Source organism: Schistocerca serialis, chromosome 7 (assembly GCF_023864345.2).
Source record: "Schistocerca serialis cubense isolate TAMUIC-IGC-003099 chromosome 7, iqSchSeri2.2, whole genome shotgun sequence".
NCBI lineage: Eukaryota > Metazoa > Arthropoda > Insecta > Orthoptera > Acrididae > Schistocerca > Schistocerca serialis.
The window spans coordinates 142,977,283-142,993,872 of NC_064644.1; the positions used below are offsets into that span (position 1 = coordinate 142,977,283).

Genomic DNA, 16,590 nt, shown 5'->3' on the forward strand with positions numbered 1-16,590 from the left:
CCCCTCTAACTCCATCTCCTGCTCCCCCTCTCTTTGTGCATCTCCTTCTCTCCCCACACTCTGTTCATTCGGCCTATCCCTCTCTCTGTCCATCCCCTCCTCCCCACTCTCCACTTCCACCTCTTTCCTTTCTCCAATAGTCTGCTCCGTGTTTATGACGTCTTATCTTCTGTACTATGTGTCGTACAATGATAGAATTTTTCTTGCACATTCAGTTTTGTATATCAATATTGTCTGCAAAATATGTCGCGAATACAGTCACTAGTAAAGTAGTAATAAACTAAAACATCATGCTTCATGTGATAATTTTACTGGATGGTCAGTGAAAATATAGTAAGCGATTAACTTTTTTCCTTTGATTATTATATGGGGGGCATCACAGAGAAAAAGTTTTCTTAAAGGTTTGAAATTATGTGTAAAGTTTGTTGCAAGTCGGTAAGTGCTGTCATCCTCAAATGCTAGATGATTTAAGTATAGACATTCGCTTTTCGTCTCCCAGCCCCAACTCTTTGATAGGTAGGTGGTTCTTACCTCCACGGATATTCTTTCAAGACCTTGAGTGATATGTGTACGAAGTGTGGTTGCAGTCGGTCTCATGGTTCATAAGGAGATGTGGAATGTATGTACCTATACATACACACAAAACCATTTTAATAATATGTGTGGATGTACAAGTTATCTTCTGTTCAACAGAGAATTATATTTCAGACAAGTGCTGTTTGGTGAATTCTTGGGGAGTAAGGTGTGTTCCTTCAGAAATATACAGTTCTTAGAATAGTCTGTAAGATCGTGTGATATATAAAGGTATTATGCACATTGGTGGTCAGGGTCGCTGCGCCCTGCGGAGCACATTCTCAGTCCAGGAGGACTGCAGCGCTGCTGTTTACCGCGCAGGGGGGCGGAGGAGGCGGCGGCGGTGGCGGAGGCGTCGTGCCCGCCCACGCCCGCGGCGTCGCCGTTCCGGGACCTCCGGCTGGCCCGCTGGGACGCGCGCCGCCTCTACCAGGTGGTGGACTCGCTGGTGCCCGGGGACCGCTTCGCCGAGCTGTCCGCGACCTGGCCCGTCTGCCTCGCCACGCAGAGCTCCCTCGAGAGGCTCAGCTCGCTCGTGCAGGTAATCACTGGACCGCGACCGCAGCAAGCCGGCAGGATTATGTCGCAAAGCGGTAACGACAAGTCAACAGTAGTCACACTAGGTGGCTGAGTGTGTAAACGTCAAACTGCGGGTCTAAGTGCCCAGTCTTCTATCCTCAGTAGGACGTATAATTCTTTCTGTCAAAATCGATCTTTTCACCTCTGCAAATGATATAGATGTATTTAGAAAATGGCAAGCTACACTGTGGTTCAGCGCAGGACTTTGAGCTGCACTGATCTACTCAGTCAGGAATTGCACAAATGAGCATTACAGGTTGTAAGGTGTGTGTGTGTGTGTGTGTGTGTGTGTGTGTGTGTGTGTGTGTGTGATGAAATCGGAACTAATACCTTGTTGTTGTTGTTGTGGTCTTCAGTCCAGAGATTGGTCTGATGCAGCTCTCCATGCTACTCTATCCTGTGCAAGCTTCTTCATCTCCCTGTAGCTACTGCACCCTACATCCTTCTGAATCTGATTAGTGTATTCATCTCTTGGTCTCCCTCTACGATTTTTACCCACCACGCTGCCCTCCAATACTAAATTGGCGATCCCTTGATGCCTCAGAATATGTCCTACCAACCGATCCCTTCTTCTAGTCAAGTTGTGCCACAAACTCCTCTTCTCCCCAATTGTATTCAATACCTCCTCATTAGTTATGTGATCTACCCATCTAATCTACATCATTCTTCTGTAGCACCACATTTCGAAGGCTTCTATTCCCTTCTTGTCCAAACTATCTATCGTCAATGTTTCACTTCCATACATGGCTACACTCCATACAAATACTATCAGAAACGACTTCCTGACACTTAAATCTATACTCGATGTTAACAAATTTCTCTTCTTCAGAAGCGCTTTCCTTGCCATTGGCAGTCTACATTTTATATCCTCTCTACTTCAACCATCATCAGTTATTTTCCTCCCCAGATAGCAAAACTCTCTTACTACTTTAAGTGTCTCATTTCCTAATCTAATTCCCTCAGCATCACCTGACTTAATTCCATTACATTCCATTATCCTCGTTTTGCTTTTGTTGAAGTTCATCTTATATCCTCTTTTCAAGACACTGTCCATTCCGTTCAACTGCTCTTCCAAGTCCTTTGCTGTCTCTGACAGAATTACAATGTCATCGGCGAACCTCAAAGTTTTTACTTCTTCTCCATGGATTTTAATACCTACTCCGAATTTTTCTTTTGTTTCATTTACTGCTTGCTCAATATACAGATTGAATAACATTGGGGAGAGGCTACAACCCTGTCTCACTCCCTTCCCAACCACTGCTTCCCTTTCACGTCCCTCGACTCTTATAACTGTAATCTGGTTTCTGTACAAATTGTAAATAGCCTTTCGCTCCCTGTATTTTACCCCTGCCACCTTCAGAATTTGAAAGAGAGTATTTCAGTCAACATTGTCAAAAGCTTTCTCTAAGTCTACAAATGCTATAAACGTAGGTTTACCTTTCCTTAATCTATTTTCTAAGATAAATCGTAGGGCCAGTATTGCCTCACGTGTTCCATTATTTCTACGGAATCCAAACTGATCTTCCCCGAGGTCGGCTTCTACCAGTTTTTCATTCTTCTGTAAAGAATTCGCGTTAGTATTTTGCAGCCGTGACTTATTGAACTGATAGTTCGGTAATTTTCACATCTCTCAACACCTGCTTTCATTGGAATTGGAATTATTATATTCATCTTGAAGTCTGAGGGTATTTCGCCTGTCTCATACATTTTGCTCACCAGATGCTAGAGTTTTGTCAGGGCTTGCTCTCCCAAGGCTGTCAGTAGTTCTATAGGAATGTTGTCTACTCCCAGGGCCTTGTTTCGACCTAGGTCTTTCAGTGCTCTGTCAAACTCTTCACGCAGTATCATATCTCCCATTTAATCTTCATCTACATCCTCTTCCATTTCCATAATATTGTCCTCAATTACATCGCCCTTGTATAGACCCTCTATATAATACTTCCACCTTTCTGCTTTCTCTTCTTTGCTTAGAACTGGGTTTCCATCAATGCTCTTGATATTCATGCAAGTGGTTCTCCTTTCTCCAAATGTCTCTTTAATTTTCCTGTAGGCAGTATCTATCTTACCCCTAGTGAGATAAGCCTCTACATCCTTACATTTGTCCTCTAGCCATCCCTTCTTAGCCATTTTGCACTTCCTGAAGATATCATTTTTGAGACGTTTGTATTCCTTTTTGCCTGCTTCGTTTACTGCATTTTTATATTTTCTCCTTTCATCAATTTGATTCAATATTTCTTCTGTTGCGCAAGGGTTTCTACTAGCCCTCGTCTTTTTACCTACTTGACCCTCTGCTTCATCCCTCAAAGCTACCCATTCTTCTTCTACTGTATTTCTTTCCTCCATTCCTGTCAATTGTTCCCTTATGCTCTCCCTGAAACTCTGCACAACCTCTGGATCTTTCAGTTTATCCAGGTCCCATCTCCTTAAATTCCCACCTTTTTGCAGTTTCTTCAATTTTAATCTACAGTTCATAACCAATAGATAGATTGTGGTCAGAGTCCACATCTGCCCCTGGAAATGTCTTACAATTTAAAACCTGGTTCCTAAATCTCTGTCTTACCATTATATAATCTATCTGCTACCTTTTAGTACCTCCAGGGTTCTTCCATGTATATAACCTTCTTTCATGATTCTTGAACCAAGTGTTAGCTATGATTAAGTTATGCTCTGCGCAAATTTCTACCAGGCGGCTTCCTCTTTCATTTCATAGCCCCAATCCATATTCACATACTATGTTTCCTTCTGTCCCTTTTCCTACTCTCGCATTCCAGTCAGCCATGACTATTAAATTTTCGTCTCCCTTCACTACCTGAATAATTTCTTTTATCTCATCATACATTTCTTCAATTTCTTCGTCATCTGCAGAGCTAGTTGGCATATAAACTTGTACTACTGTAGTAGGCGTTGGCTTCGTGTCTATCTTGGCCACAATAATGCCTTCGCTATGCTGTTTGTAGTAGCTTACCCGTACTCCTATTTTTTTTATTCATTCTTAAACCTACTCCTGCATTACCCCTATTTGATTTTGTATTTATAACCCTGTATTCACCTGACCAAAGGTCTTGTTCCTCCTGCCACCGAACTTCACTAATTCCCACTATATCTAACTTTAACCTATCCATTTCCCTTTTTTAATTTTCTAACCTACCTGCCTGATTAAGGGATCTGACATTCCACGCTCCGATCCGTAGAACGACACCCTCTTGAGTAGACGCCCCCCCCCCCCCCCCCCGGAGATCCGAATGGGGGACTATTTTACATCCGGAATATTTTACCCAAGAGGATGCCATCGCCATTTAATCATACAGTAAAGCTGCATGCCCTCGGGAAAAATTATGGCTGTAGTTTCCCCTTGCTTTCAGCCGTTCGCAGTACCAGAACAGCAAGGCCATTTTGGTTAGTGTTACAAGGCCAGATCAGTCAATCATTCAGACTGTTGCCCCTGCAACTTCTGAAAAGGCTGCTGCTCCTCTTCAGGAACCACATGTAGATACCCCTCCCTTGTGGTAGCACCTACGGTACGGCTATCTGTATCGTTGAGGCACGCAAGCCACCCCACCAACCACAAGGTCCATGTTTCATGCCTAATACCTTAGGCAATCAAATAAAACCCTGAACTATTAAGCTACGCAGTAATATACGAAACCTTTATGTCCAGGAAAACGAATTGTAAACGCAATCCCACGACGAATGTTTAACGATATCGTCACAGACACTCATGAATACACAGTCTACGGGCAACTGAAATGAATTTTGCATAGCTAACTGTTCAAACATTAAATAATTCCGTAATGATTGATCAAGGAACCGTCAGAAAATTGAACAGTGTGTTTGCTTTCGGTTTTTAGCTTCAAGCAGTGCAATTAAGGATTTTTCTCAGACATACGGGTTGGTCCATCGATAGTGACCGGGCCAAATATCTCTCGAAATATGCATCAAAGGAAAAAACTACAAAGAACGAAACTCGCCTAGCTTGAAGGGGGAAACCATATGGCGGTAATGTTGGCCCGCTAGATGGCGCTGCCAGAGGTCAAACGGATATCAACTGCGTTTATTTTTTTTTAATAGGAACCCCCATTTTTATTACATATTCGTATAGTACGTAAAGAAATTTGAATGTTTTAGTTGGACCAATTTTTTCGCTTTGTGATAGATGGCGCTGCAATATTCACAAACGTATAAGTAAGTGGTACCACGTAACATTCCGCCAGTGCGGACGGTATTAGCTTCGTGATACAATACCCGTGTTAAAATGGACCGTTTACCAATTGCGGAAAAGATCGATATCGTGTTGATGTATGGCTATGGTTCAAATGGCTCTGAGCACTAAGGGGCTTAACATCTGAGGTCATCAGTCCCATAGAACTTGGAACCACTTAAACCTAACTAACCTAAGGACATCACACACATCCATGCCCGAGGCAGGATTCGAGCCTGCGACCGTAGCTGTATGGCTATTGTGACCAAAATGCCAACGGGCGTGTGCTATGTATGCTGCTCGGTATCATGGACGACATCATCCAAGTGTCCGGGCCGTTCGACGGATAGTTACGTTATTTAAGGAAACAGGAAGTATTCAGCCACATGTGAAACGTCAACCACGACCTGCAACAAATGTTGATGCTCAGTAGGTGTTTCAGTTGCTGTCGCGGCTAATCCGCACATCAGTAGCAGACAAACTGCGCGAGAATCGCGAATCTCTAAAACGTCGGTTTTGAGAATGCTACATCAACATCAATTGCACCCGTACCATATTTCTATGCACCAGGAATTGCATGACGACGACTTTGAACGTCGTGTACAGTTGTGCCACTGGGCACAGGAAAAATTACGGGACAATGACAGATTTTTTGCACCTGTTCTATTTAGCAACGAAGCGTCATTCACCAACAGCGGTAACGGAAACCGGCATAATATGCACAACTGGGCAACGGAAAATCCACGATGGGTGCGACAAGTGGAACATCAGCGACCTTGGCGGGTTAATGTATGGTGCGGCATTATGGGAGGAAGGGTAATTGGCCCTCATTTTATCGATGGCAATCTAAATGGTGCAATGTATGCTGATTTCCTACGTAATGTTTCACTGCATGTCAGACGGCGATGTACTTCCAACATGATGGATGTCCGACACATAGTTCGCGTGCGGTTGAAGCGGTATTAAATAGCATATTTCATGACAGGTGGATTGGTCGTCGAAGCACCGTACCATGACCCACAAGTTCACCGGATCTGACGCCTCCGCATTTCTTTCTGTGGGGAAAGTTGAGGAATATTTGCTATCGTGATCCACCGGGAACGCCTGACAATATGCGTCAGCGCATTGTCAATGCATGTGTGATCATTACGGAAGGCGAACTACTCACTGTTGAGAGGAATGTCGTTACAGATATTGCCAAATACAATGAGATTGACGGACATCATTTTGAGCATTTATTGCATTAATGTGGTATTTACAGGTAATCACGCTGCAACAGCATGCGTTCTCAGAAATGATAAGTTCACAGAGGTACATGTATCACATTGGAACAACCGAAATAAAATGTTCAAATGTACCTATGTTCTGTATTTTAATTAAAAAAACCTACCTGTTACCAATTGTTCGTCTAAAATTGTGAGCCATATGTTTGTGACTATTACAGCGCTATCTATCACAAAGCGAAAAAAGTGGTCCAACTAAAACATTCATGTTTCATTACGTACTACACGAATATATAACAAAAATGGTGGTTCCCATTAAAAAAAACGCTGTTGATATCCGTTTGACCTATGGTAGCGCCATGTAGCAGACCAACCATAGCGCCATCTGGTTTCCCCCTTCAAGCTAGACAAGTTCCGTTCTTTGTAGTTTTTTCGTTTGACACTTATTTCGTCAGATATTTGGCCTGGTCAGAGTCAATGGACCATCCTGTATAAACATTGGTTTTAGATTTGAAAAAAATACCTAAATCAATAGTTTCTTGAGCCGTTAAAATCAGAACAGAAGTTCAGATTTCCCTACTAATATGGTATTTGGAAAGCCCCTTGCTATCATGTATTCCACAGCATATTTCGTTGATCTCTCAGATCATTTCAAATCGGACTCGGAGGGCAGCAATTTTCCGAAATGCAGCGAATTGCCTTCCCCCATTTGTAACCCACTTTCATACAAAGAAGTAGTATTTATTGGCAGTGGTTTGCAACTGCAGAAAGTAATTCATTCAGTTATATGTTTACGCTCTCAGAAAATTTATGTGCCACAGTCAGCGTCCAAAAGTGTGCACAATACAACGATCTGACAGCATGTAGCGGCGCAAGGTAAAGGCAGCAAATGAAAACACTTCTTTTGAACGAAATACTTTTTTCCAAATTCATCTGGAAACACGATAAAATTAATAACGGGACATATAACTTTATTAGAAGACATTTATTACAAGATACATCAAATCACTTTGTTTCTTTTATTGTTGGAAGTTTGTGATAATGTAGTACATATAAATAAGATTTGACTATTTTTTTACAATTATTTCATATTTATTCTGTGAATGTCAAGTTATGTTTACAAATCACACATGAGTTTTCCCTAAAATTAATGTGAAATGCATAATAAAATATCTCATTTGGCCGCTGTGGAACAGAGTGGAACGTGGAACCTTTCGGATGTTAATGGTTGATGCACAGTACTGATTACCCATACCGATTTTTGATGGACATTTCGTAATATGCTCCAGGTACAGCAAACTTACTGAGTCTATTGGAGGGATCCAAGACCCCACCTCCTCAGTTTGCGCCAATCATACAGCTAGCACCTCATCCTGATAGTAGAATGCTTCCATCACTAGTATGGGGTGGGTGTCATTCTGCTCGGCAACATCAATGTTCTCTGTGCACTCGATGAAAGTCGGTCATTTGTGACTCCAGCCAATGCTTCGTGCAGTGAGTCTCAGCCTTGATCATGCCGTCCACCCAATGGATTGTTACATGGAAATTTACAAGAAAATTTAATCGACTGGCCTCGCATGACACGTCAAAACATACAAGACGTTTACAGAAAGTTAGTGCCATTTCGTTCTGCTGCCTCTGTAGCACTAGTGTCGAAGTTACACGCATTCGCATTCACCTCTCTGGTTCATTATATTTCCACTGACGCCATTATAACTGGATTGTGTTATGTTTACATTTGTTATTGATCGTCCAAAATGTTTAAGCCAATCACTGATTCCGCCAATTGTGAAGCGCATTCTGTAATATGGCTTTTGAATGCAAAGAATGTTAGGCCAGCTGAAATACATCGTCCACTTGAAGAGACTGATGAGGGGATGGAATGGTGAGAAAGTAGGTGAGACAATTCAGTGATGGGTGATATGATGTTCATGACGAAGCACGGAATGGGTAGCCTTCTACTGACAGTGATTTTTTGATTGAGAAAGTGAAGGGGAAAATTCGTATAAACAGACGGTTGTGATGAGTTTCCAAAAATTTAAAAAACTGTTTTGCTTTAGATTGACACAAATCGCTTAAATTTTCATAAATTGTGTTGCTGTTGGTTTCTGAAAATGCTTACGAACCCCACAAAACTAAGGGACTTGGCAGTGATTTGAGGTTTCTTACCTGATACAGTGATGAGGGTGACGAATTCTTAAACAGAACTGTGACCGGTGATGAAACTTCAGTTTATCATCGAAACAACAGACACTGAAATGGAGGCACTCACTCCCCTTCCCCCAGTCTAAAAATTCAAAATAACTTCGTCAGGATTAAAAAAAGTATGCACTGTTTTCTTGGACAGACATGGCAAGCTGCTTGTTGGGTTCCTACCCAGACGTGAAACAGTCAGTGCAGTACGTTATTGTGAAACACTGAGAAAACTTCGGTGCACAATGCAAAACAAAAGGCGTGGAGCGCTCAGTCAGGGCATTTTGTTGCTTCATGACAACGCACGTCCTCATTCTGCTAGTGTCACCCAAACCTTTATCCAACACTTCGTTAATTCGTTTGGGAGCAGTTCGTTTGCCTGCCGCACAGCCCGATCTCGCACCTTATGACTATCACATGTTCCTGAACTTGAAGCGTAATTTTAAATGAAGGCACTTTGACAGAGATGACGAGGCAAAGAAATGGTGTTCAACAGTGGCTGTCTTAGAGGAACAGAAAGTTGGTTTCCGGCTGTGATAGCTGTCTGAACAAAAGTGGCAACATTGTAGAAAAATAATGTAAGAAATGCTCTTTCCTGTAAACGTAAAATTTCGGTTTAAAAATGTGTTTATGAGGTTTTTTTTCCTTTCCTCTTCAAAACGGTACTTACTTTCTGGAGATGCTTCCTACGTATACATGTGTTTCATTAATGTATGTCTTCTTGCAAAAGTTTGATCTCCTATTATAGACACAATTAGTTATTCAATTTTGTTTCAGATTTATCAAGCACTTTAAATTCATAACAATAAAACAAAAGGTTTGGTGTATGAAACCTTAAATAATAACCTAGCCACATGGCATTATAAAATATACCTCACATCATAGTCAAAATAAAACTAAACAGTATCCATGATTGCGTGGCGCAGAGGTATCATATTACGTAGATACAATAGTAGGAATCGTTTAGAGCTTCAGATCTACTTTGACCTTAAATAACTTTGAAAGGTGAAAGTGTTAGAGCAGTTTACCTAAATGCCAGGGGCAATGACATCATCATCATCATCATAATCATCATCAACGATCTTGAACACATGGTCAGTATGAAAGTTGTGGGAAATCAAAAAATCCAATATGGTGGGCAGCAGGAAATTTAAAACTCAAAGATGAAACTAGCAGGAAATTAAAAAACGTAATGTGTCAGAAAATTAATATATATAATTCAAAACGTCCAAGGTGATGGTATTTTGTAATTTTATTTTGGTGTCAAAAATTGTATCTTCGAGATACTGATCTTTTTCTTAGGCCATGTTTCATCTTTGTCTTGTATCACCACCGTCCTTGGTCTTGTTGTGTTGAAAGCAAATATTTTGCAGTTAATGGATTATAAAGTTGCTCTTGGGTATTACGAAAATTTGTATTTTAAGTTATGTAATACATTACTGTTGTCTAAAAAGCACATCGTTTTTAGTATGGTTTGTTGTTCAAAGGTAGTAGTTTAAGGCTGTTCAGGGTAATAGCATGTCAGCACTTCATTAGAGAGACCACAGTCATGCTTCAGCTTGACGATGTGCGTTTGTGTGTACGTGTGTCTGTGTGTGTGTGTGTGTGTGTGTGTGTGTGTAAAAATTATTGTGATACTTGATGTAAACAATGATTTTTTGTGTTGCTAGGGATTTTTGCAGATGTTTTAGACCTGGAAAGAACACTGTGACATTTAACAAGCGTCATAGAACAATTTAGACTTGAGAATAAATTAATTTAAGGCACATTTGTATCTTACATCATCTATGATACAGAAACAGAACTAACCACATACTCAAGTAACGTTATACGTAATTTTTACGATAAATACTTATGAATATGGCACAAAAACGTTTACAGTGTCTCCATACTTTTGAGCATGGTCAATAATTTTGATCATTGACAAGATGACTATGTTCTGATTGGCTGTGTTATTTTACTGACATGTAAAGTACTTTTCGATGTGGAAAAAAAGCAATATACACCTTTCACAAATTGTTTTGGATCAATGCTTATGAACATGGCACAAAAATTTGAAAATGTTTTCATACATGCCGCGGAAATTTCAAAATGTTTTCATACTTGGCATGGCCAGTACTTTTGAGCACGGCCAAGATGGCTGCTATGGGATTACAATGTGATTAGCTGTGTCAGTTTAATGACCTGTTAGGTACCAGGCTCTGATTGGTGGAGAGAGGAGGGGAGGGCAGGCAGAGAAGAGGGGCTGCAACTTGTCTTGTAAATTTTTGATTTTTTGAAAAATTTTCTGAATTATCCTGCATCTTGTTTTTCGATTTCCCATCAATACCATCTTTGATTTTTAAATTTCGAACTATCTGCCAATTTAATGATGTTATGTATTCAAGGTCAGTGTTGGCATCATGCCCATGGAGTGCACTAACACTTTTACTTTTAAGGTCATTTAAGTGCAAATTGGATCATAAGACCTATTATATTTGTACTAACAACAAATAAAATTCATGGTACAAGTATCCAGTCAAGGGTCCATGAACTCATTGGTTATCTTTCTCTCCACTGCACATGATTATTAGCGCCACATAAAATCAACGTTAACCCACAACTCCTAGCTCAGTTCAACATAAGTACCAAGTTTCATTACTCGTATCTGTTTATGACATTATCTACAACACTTTTACTTCAATTTTTAGGCATCTCTTTTACAATTTCAACTTTATCTGTAGAATAACTTAAAAAAATAAAGTATACAATACATCATCACAAACATATAAAAATATGGTAGGATATATTGAGATTCTCAGTCTACTTAGATGTGTAGATACAACCATGCAGACAACATCAGGTAGTAAATAAGTACTACAAGTACTTGGTACAAGTATCCAAGACACAGAGAAAAAACAGCTAAAACACTGAAGTGGGTACATATTAAGGTACTAATCGTCACAATATCTGCACTTATATCCCTTAACACCAGATATATCATTCAATCATTCTACTCTTATACTACACTGATTAGTTTCTTCATGAGCATCATCTTTAATTTTCTGTTCATACTGCTTTATTTTTCGTGATTTTAACACTTTCTCCATTTATCTTCTTGTTCTTCCATCTCATTTTGTAATCCAAAACTCTCACATAATGTAAGATGTAGATCTGTACAGTTTTTTTCCGTGAATCTCTTGATGTTGCAGATGTGATGATTTCCGTGAGATCTCTTACGCCTAAGAATCTCTGTTGCAACTGCGCTTGGGTGAAACACGTGTTTCACCATATATGGTCCTAAGTGTACTGGAAAGAACATATGTGAAAGTGAGTGCCCGTTTGCTGTATCGCATATGCGACATGACATTTTTAGCACCGTCTCCTCTACTCTGAATGACTTCATGGACCCCTCTTTCCTATGTCATTTGTCTTGCCCCCCATAACACCCTTCGTGATGTTTTCCAAACCTAATTTTGCTTCATCACCACATCTCTGTCTGTCAGAAGCGGGTAGTGGTACATTCTTCCACATCTCGTCCGGTGGAAGCCGATTTCTCAGAACTAATACAGGTGCTGAGGATGTAGAATCGTTTGACAATTCATTTATGATTTTTTGAAATGGGTGTATGTATGAGTTCCACGATTTGTGACGCCTCTGGCAATAAAGTCTACATAATTTACCAAGCTCGTTCATGACACACTCAGATGGAGTAAATGTTCCATGGTATGATGAAATGTAAATTGACTTTATTCTTATACTGCGCAAAGCAAGCTACAAGCTACTGATCTGAATTGTGGACCACTGTCTAAGATAACTTTTTGAGCATGAGCAGTTTTATAAAGAAAGCGATTCAGAAATACTTGTAAAACAGACTGACTCTCCTCAATAGCTTGAGTGACACATATTTGGAAACCAACTCAGCAACAACAAAGACTGACGTTGCCTTTTTCTTGGAAGAGAATAAAAAAAATGTATGGCAGCAAACTCTCTGAATCTCGGTGGAATGATGGGAAGTAAAGGCATCGTCAACAGTTTCACTTTTTAATAAGGTCTGCATGAAGCCGAATCTTTATGGATACAGTTGTCCATGTTCAGAAACCAACATGTCTCATACAGTTTGTGAATACATTTCCTTCACCGAAAGTGTGCCTAACTCAAATGCATGTGCCAAATCAATTTGATTAATTTGTTAGGAGTACAAATAACCCAGTGTCAATTATTTTCATTTCTGTCCAAAACAAAATACCACCTCTAACCAAGTAAATGTATTTAATTGTAACATTATCTTGTTCTCTCAACTTCATAGGCACCTCTCTCAATGATGGATCTTTATCTGGATTTTTTGTGCATTACGCTGAAGTGAACACACACGGAAATAATCAGATGCTACATTTGACACTGAAATTGTTTTCCTTATGTGCATCCTCGGTCTTATTACTCAACCCTAGAGGAGATCATGAAAGAGCATCAGCGATGAAATTATCTTTATCAGAAGTGTAAATCAGTGAGAAGCTGAACTCTTGTAAATAAACACCCAACTGGCTAAACAACAGAAGTAAACTTTGCACTCATCAAAAATTCTAGAATGTACAGACCTTGGTACCCGACCAAATAAATAACGCCTGAACTTCGCAAATGCCCACACAACAGCCACGGCTTTAAGCTCAGAGACTGAATAGTTGTGTTCACACTTAATGAGTAGCTGGCTCGTAAAAGCAACAGTATTGCACTTCATAACTCCATGTAATGCATATTATTGGAAGAGCTCAGCATCAAGATTGATCTTAGAACTGTTTGATCTTAGACAAAAATCTATATTCAAAACAGAATGTGACAGGTGAGGAGGCTTCAGAAAAATCTATTTCACATCCTCGAACACTGCCTGTGCAATCCCAAGAAGCGTTTTAGCCATCAGAGCATACAGTCATGGTGTAGCCAAAATGTTATTATTCATAAATACTTTATGAAAGTTAATTAAATTCAAGAATACACGAATTTGTTTTCTCGTTTCTGGAGCAGGAGAATCGTGAATCGCCTCAATTTGATCTGGATTAGATGGAATCTCCGATGCAGTCACAATGTGTCCAAGAAATTTCGCCCGACTTCTACGAAATTCTGACTATTCTAGGTTCACAGTGACACCATACTCTCTGAAGACACTCAACAATCTGTCTAAAACCTCAGCGTGTTTTATTCAGCTCTGCTTGGCAATCAACACATTGTCAACACATTCTCAAATCTGCTGGAAGAATACTATTAAAATGGAACTCTCGCTCCAAAGGGCAACTTGCGAAATAGATAACAAAAGCCATAACAAACAAATGCTTCCTAGTTTTCGACATGAGGGGTGCAACTCCGTTTGCCGATACCTTGTCTAAATCAATGAGAAACAGGACTCTAACACCACGAAATCTTCGAAAAAGCTCATTTAACTCGATGATCTATCAGTTTCTTGTTCATTTACTTAGAATTCAACACCAACCTACTACGATCTACTTTCTTAAGAACCATCAAAATGGGTTGTTATATGAGCTGGCAGCAGGCTCGATCACATATTTCAGTAACATTTTCTGAATCTCACTCTCTATGAAACAGTGGTGTGGGATACGGTCGGATAAAAACCTTTTTTGCTCCTTAATCTTGAACTGGTGTGAAAATCCTTAACTGTGAAAAGATTTCAGGAACATGTAAAGAATAATGTCACAGCAAACAAAGTAAATTTACTGTCACTATCTTGTCTGTCTCCTCAGTGCATTCAACCTGGTTCCATATTGCTTCTGAAGTATAACAATCTCATTGGAAATTTATTTGCACGAGCACTACCCTCACTCACAACAAGCTTTGACTGAAAAGACCGAGCAAGGTGGTGCAGGGGTTAACGAACTAGACTAGGATTGGGAAAGATGACAGTTCAAATCTCCATCAAGTCTTCCAGATTTAGTTTTTCCATTATCTTCCTAAACCGCTCCAGGCAAATTCCAGGATGGTTCCTCTGCAACGCTCACTGCCGATTCCCTTCCCCCTCCTTTCGTAATACGAGTCTGTGTTTAGTCTCTAATGACTGATGTCGACAGGACTTTAAAATCTAATCTTTTATTCTTCTGTTTTCGACCAAAAGACAAATAAGATCTGGTGAGAAAATTAAGACTGTGGTTTGAACTCTTCTTCTTAAACGCACATTCATCAAAACTCAACTTCAACATAGAAGTACTGCGCTTCAAACTAACTGGACTATAACCGAAGTCCATCACTTAGTGATGGGAATAACTGAACGCAAACAGATGGCTCAGTCGGTTGTTGGAAAACGATCGGCTCATTCAGGTGTACTTTTATGTTTCGGTTGAAGACAGTCGATAAAGTCCGTTTTAGTTTTTCATATTGACTGAATGATTCATCGTTTCTTTTCAGGTGAACCAATCTGTAGTATGTCAGCTGAACCATTTATTCGTTCTCTCAAGTGAAAACACTCTCTTATGCTTTAGTTGACGAGCTATCCATTCACTCTTCTGAGTGAAATCAGTCTACATCTACATTACATCTACATCCATACTCCGCAAGCTACCTGACGGTATGTGGTGGAGGGTACCTTGAGTAACTCATCGGTTCTACCTTCCATTCCAGTCTTGTATTGTTCGTGGAAAGAAAGATTTTCGGTATGCCTCTGTGTGGGCTCTAATCTCTCTGATTTTATCCTCGTGGTCTCTTCGCGAGATATACGTAGGAGGGAGCAATATACTGCTTGACTCCTCGATGAAGGAATGTTCTCGAAACTTAATCAAAAGCCCGTACCGAGCTACTGAGCGTCTCTCTTGCAGAGTCTTCCACTGGAGTTTATCTGTTATCTCCGTAACGCTTTCGCGATTACTAAATGATCCTGTAACGAAGCGCGCTGCTCTCCGTTGGATCTTCTCTATCTCCTCTATCAAACGCATCTGGTACGGATCCCACACCGGTGAGCAGTATTCAAGCAGTGGGCGAACAAGTGTACTGTAACCTACTTCCTTTGTTTTCGGATTGCATTTCCATAGCATTCTTCCGATGAATCTCAGTCTGGCATCTGCTTTATCGACGATTAATTTTATTGGTCATTCCATTTTAAATCACTCCTAATGCCTACTCCCAGATAATGTATGGAATTAACTGCTTCCAGATGCTGACCTGCTGTATTCTAGCTAAATGATAAAGGATATTTCTTTCTGGGTGTTCGCAGCACATTACACTTGTCTACATTGAGATTCAATTGCCGTTCCCTGCACCATGCGTCAATTCGTTGCAGATCCTCCTGCATTTCAGTGCAATTTTCCATTGTTGCAACCTCTCGATATACTACAGCATCATCCGCAAAAAGCTTCAGTGAACTTCCGATGTTATCCACAAGGTCATTTATATACATTGTGAATAGCAACGGTCCTACGACACTCCCCTGCGGCACACCTGAATTCACTCTTACGTCGGAAGACTTCTCACCATTGAGAATGACATGCTGCGTTCCGTTGTCTAGGAACTCTTCAATCCAATCACACAATTGGCTTGATAGTCCATATACTCTTACTTTGTTCATTAAACGACTGTGGGGAACTGTATCAAACGCCTTGCGGAAGTCAAGAAACACGACATCTACCTGTGAACCCTTGTCTATGGCCCTCTGAGTCTTGTGGACGAATAGCGCGAGCTGGGTTTCACACTATCGTCTTTTTCGAAACCCATGCTGATTCCTACAGAATAGATTTCTAGTCTCCATAAAAGTCATTATACTCGAACACAATACATGTTTCAAAATTTTACAAGTGATCTGCGTTAGAGATATAGGTCTATAGTTCTGCACATGTGTTCGACATCCCT

At 40.4% G+C, this 16,590-nt stretch overlaps 1 protein-coding gene across 1 annotated transcript in view; it reads left to right on the forward strand.

The window, feature by feature from the left end:
- Positions 1-934: 934 nt before the first annotated feature.
- LOC126412936 (beta-1,4-glucuronyltransferase 1) overlaps positions 935-16,590 on the forward strand; it is a gene marked incomplete at its 5' end in the record, with an annotated part of 93,550 nt that continues 77,894 nt past the window's right edge. The window contains one exon of the mRNA XM_050082827.1: positions 935-1,114. Coding sequence (XP_049938784.1) covers positions 935-1,114 — 180 coding nt within the window. The remainder of the gene's footprint in view (positions 1,115-16,590) is intronic.